This window comes from Otolemur garnettii, unplaced genomic scaffold (genome assembly GCF_000181295.1).
Source record: "Otolemur garnettii isolate 467f Iridium unplaced genomic scaffold, OtoGar3 scaffold00119, whole genome shotgun sequence".
In the NCBI taxonomy this organism is placed as follows: Eukaryota; Metazoa; Chordata; class Mammalia; order Primates; family Galagidae; genus Otolemur; species Otolemur garnettii.
The window spans coordinates 5,995,716-5,998,377 of NW_003852514.1; the positions used below are offsets into that span (position 1 = coordinate 5,995,716).

General features: G+C 47.2%; 1 protein-coding gene across 2 annotated transcripts in view; it reads left to right on the forward strand.

Moving 5' to 3' along the window:
* OGDH (oxoglutarate dehydrogenase) overlaps positions 1 to 2,662 on the forward strand; it is a 90,709-nt gene that overhangs the window by 38,247 nt on the left and 49,800 nt on the right. For both annotated transcript variants that reach the window (XM_023517739.1, XM_012809972.2), the window contains one exon: positions 813 to 1,004. In XM_023517739.1, coding sequence (XP_023373507.1) covers positions 813 to 1,004 — 192 coding nt within the window. The remainder of the gene's footprint in view (positions 1 to 812; positions 1,005 to 2,662) is intronic.

Below are 2,662 nucleotides of genomic sequence, written 5' to 3' on the forward strand. Positions count from 1 at the left end.
AAAAAAAAAAGAATGTTTTTGTTCTCATAGATGAGAATACTAAGAAAGTTTAGGTAATACACAAAGATCACAGAACTCAGATTTGAATTTTGATCTCTGACTTATACCCTAAGCTCTTAGTTCCTGAGGGCCCTTCTGAAGTAAGGATGAAGTTATTTCTCTGTAGGGTTAGTGCTTCCTCTTACAAGGGATCTAATTCCATTTTTGTCCAGAGGAGTAAGAAAACATGAACAAGGTGGTCCCAGGCCCTCCAAAGGCTGTGCTGAACCTCTAGGATCTTGAGGGAGGTGCTAAATCCCATCAGTATTCCTTGTCAGGGTCCATCCTACTAAAGAACCTTCAGGGTTTGAGATTGGCAGAGAGAGTGCTAAGGGCATCACCTCCCCAGTGCTAGGGACTGCAGAAAAGGCTGGGACAGGAAGCATTTCTGTTGACCTCTTCCTTAGCTCTTGTGGTCAGCAGGAGCAGTCAGTGTATGGGAATAGAGGAGAGCTATTTGCCTGTGGTCCCTTGGTCCCTTGGGGTGTGTATGTTGATGGGAAGAAGACCACAGGGCATCTATGTCATAGATGTGAGGGTCAGAAGGTGCATTCTAAGGGCAAACTGAAAGGGGCAGAAAGCAAGAGGCCCTAACTCTGAGAGAACCCCACTGCTTTGGGGCAGATGTACATGGCTGTCCAGAGCAGGACGATATAGGCTCAGCCAGCCTGTGATAGACTTGAATAGCCTGAGAGAGCAGCAATTTTTGTTGCCACACACGTGCCCTGGACTTAGGGGACAGTGAGGTAACCTTGTACCTTCTTTGTCTTTAGTCTTGGGACATTTTTTTTCGCAACACCAATGCTGGAGCCCCTCCGGGCACTGCCTACCAGAGCCCCCTTCCCCTGAGCCGAGGCTCCTTGGCTGCCGTGGCCCATGCACAGTCCCTTGTGGAGGCACAGCCCAATGTGGACAAGCTCGTGGAGGACCACCTAGCAGTACAGTCTCTCATCAGGGCTTATCAGGTAAGTTGGGTACGGGCTGACTGTGCAGAAAAGGGCGTGATGTTTCTTAGGCCATGCCTTATGGTACCGTTGGCCTTACTAAGCATGTGTTGTCATTTAACTTTTACCTCCTTAGATACTAGGTGCTTCTTCCCTACTTTGGAGTCTTAGGGAGGCAAAAAACAAATATACGAGAGAATAGGAGCTAGGCTAACCCTTTCTTGAGAAAATCCTCTGGCACCTTTAAAGCCTTCCTTATAAACAGCTCCTTACTTCTTTTTCTAAATTGGCAAGAAAGATTTGTGGGCAAGGAAACCAAGTCAGCCTCTGGGCATCAAAAACTATGGCCTCCACAGCAACGTGTGGTGGGGGGTGGTGTTGCTGAGTGGGTGGATGCCCCCTTCTCTGTTGCTAACACCTGAATACTGTAAGAAAAAAATAAACCTGTAGATTTGGGGGATATGGACTCAGGGAGAGGCTGGGGGTGGGCAGCTGAGCCTACAGAGAGTGGGTGAAGGACAGAGATTCTCACCAAAAGCATTCCCATCAGTAGCCAGCCTTCCCTGGGTGAGTGTTCAGCAGAACAGGGCTTTTCCTCCTTGTTCTACCTCACAGTAACAGGCTTTTCTACAATGTCTACTTGATATGGGGTTTGGGGTAGCCCAGAGTTCAGACCTTAAGGCCTAATCTATGATAGTTCTAAGGAGGACAAGTGGAGACAAGTAAACCTGTGCATTCCTTCTGGAAGCTCCCATGGGTATCTTAGACCCCTGCCATCTGCGCTTACGTAGCTGCCTAGGTGACAACAAGGAAACTCATGTCTCTGGATTCTCCTTCCTCTCCTACACTTTTGGTTTCCAGTGGCACACGCCATTCCTCTGCCAGCAGAGCATGGTATAGGGTCCTAACAGGGCAGCATAGAGTAGGCCCTGGGTCTCTAGTCCCTTGAGTGGAGGTCTGGCAAATAAGGCTTTCTCCCCAGGAAAAGCATATGCTGCATTAGAAAGGAGAGACACAGAGTGCTGTAAGTACAATGGCCTTGTATTCTTTAAATACTATCCCCAGTGGACATTTCTATAGGTAAGAGGCATAACTGGTGCTTCCTGACCATTGCCTAAATGCAGTGGCCCAGTAATAACCTTTACCTGATGTTTCAGTGACTCACCAGCTGCTCCCTTTCACAAATTGCTTATCAGAAATTGTGAATTGGCTCAGCACCCGTAGCACAGTGGTTATGGTGCGAATCACATACACCGAAAGTGGTGGGTTGGAATTTGGCCCGGGCCAGCTAAACAACTGCAACCAAAAATAGCCGGGCGTTGTGGTGAGCACCTATAGTCCCAGCTACTTGGAAGGCTGAGGCAAGAGAATCACTTAAGCCCAAGAGTTTAAGGTTGCTGTGAGCTGTGACGATATGGCACTCTACTGAGGGTGACATAGTGAGATTTTATCTCAAAAAAAAAGAAATTATGAATAAAATATCCAAAACTGAAAGAAACTTTAAATTGGAAGGGATTTTCTTTTTTCTTTTTTAAGTTTAAAAAAGATGCTTTAAGTCTTTGGTATAGCAGGGTTTTCCTGTTCTTTTTTGTTGTTGTTGTTGAGACAGAGCCTCAAGCTGTCCCCCTGGGTAGAGTGCCGTGGCATTACAGCTCACAGCAACCTCCAACTCCTGGGCT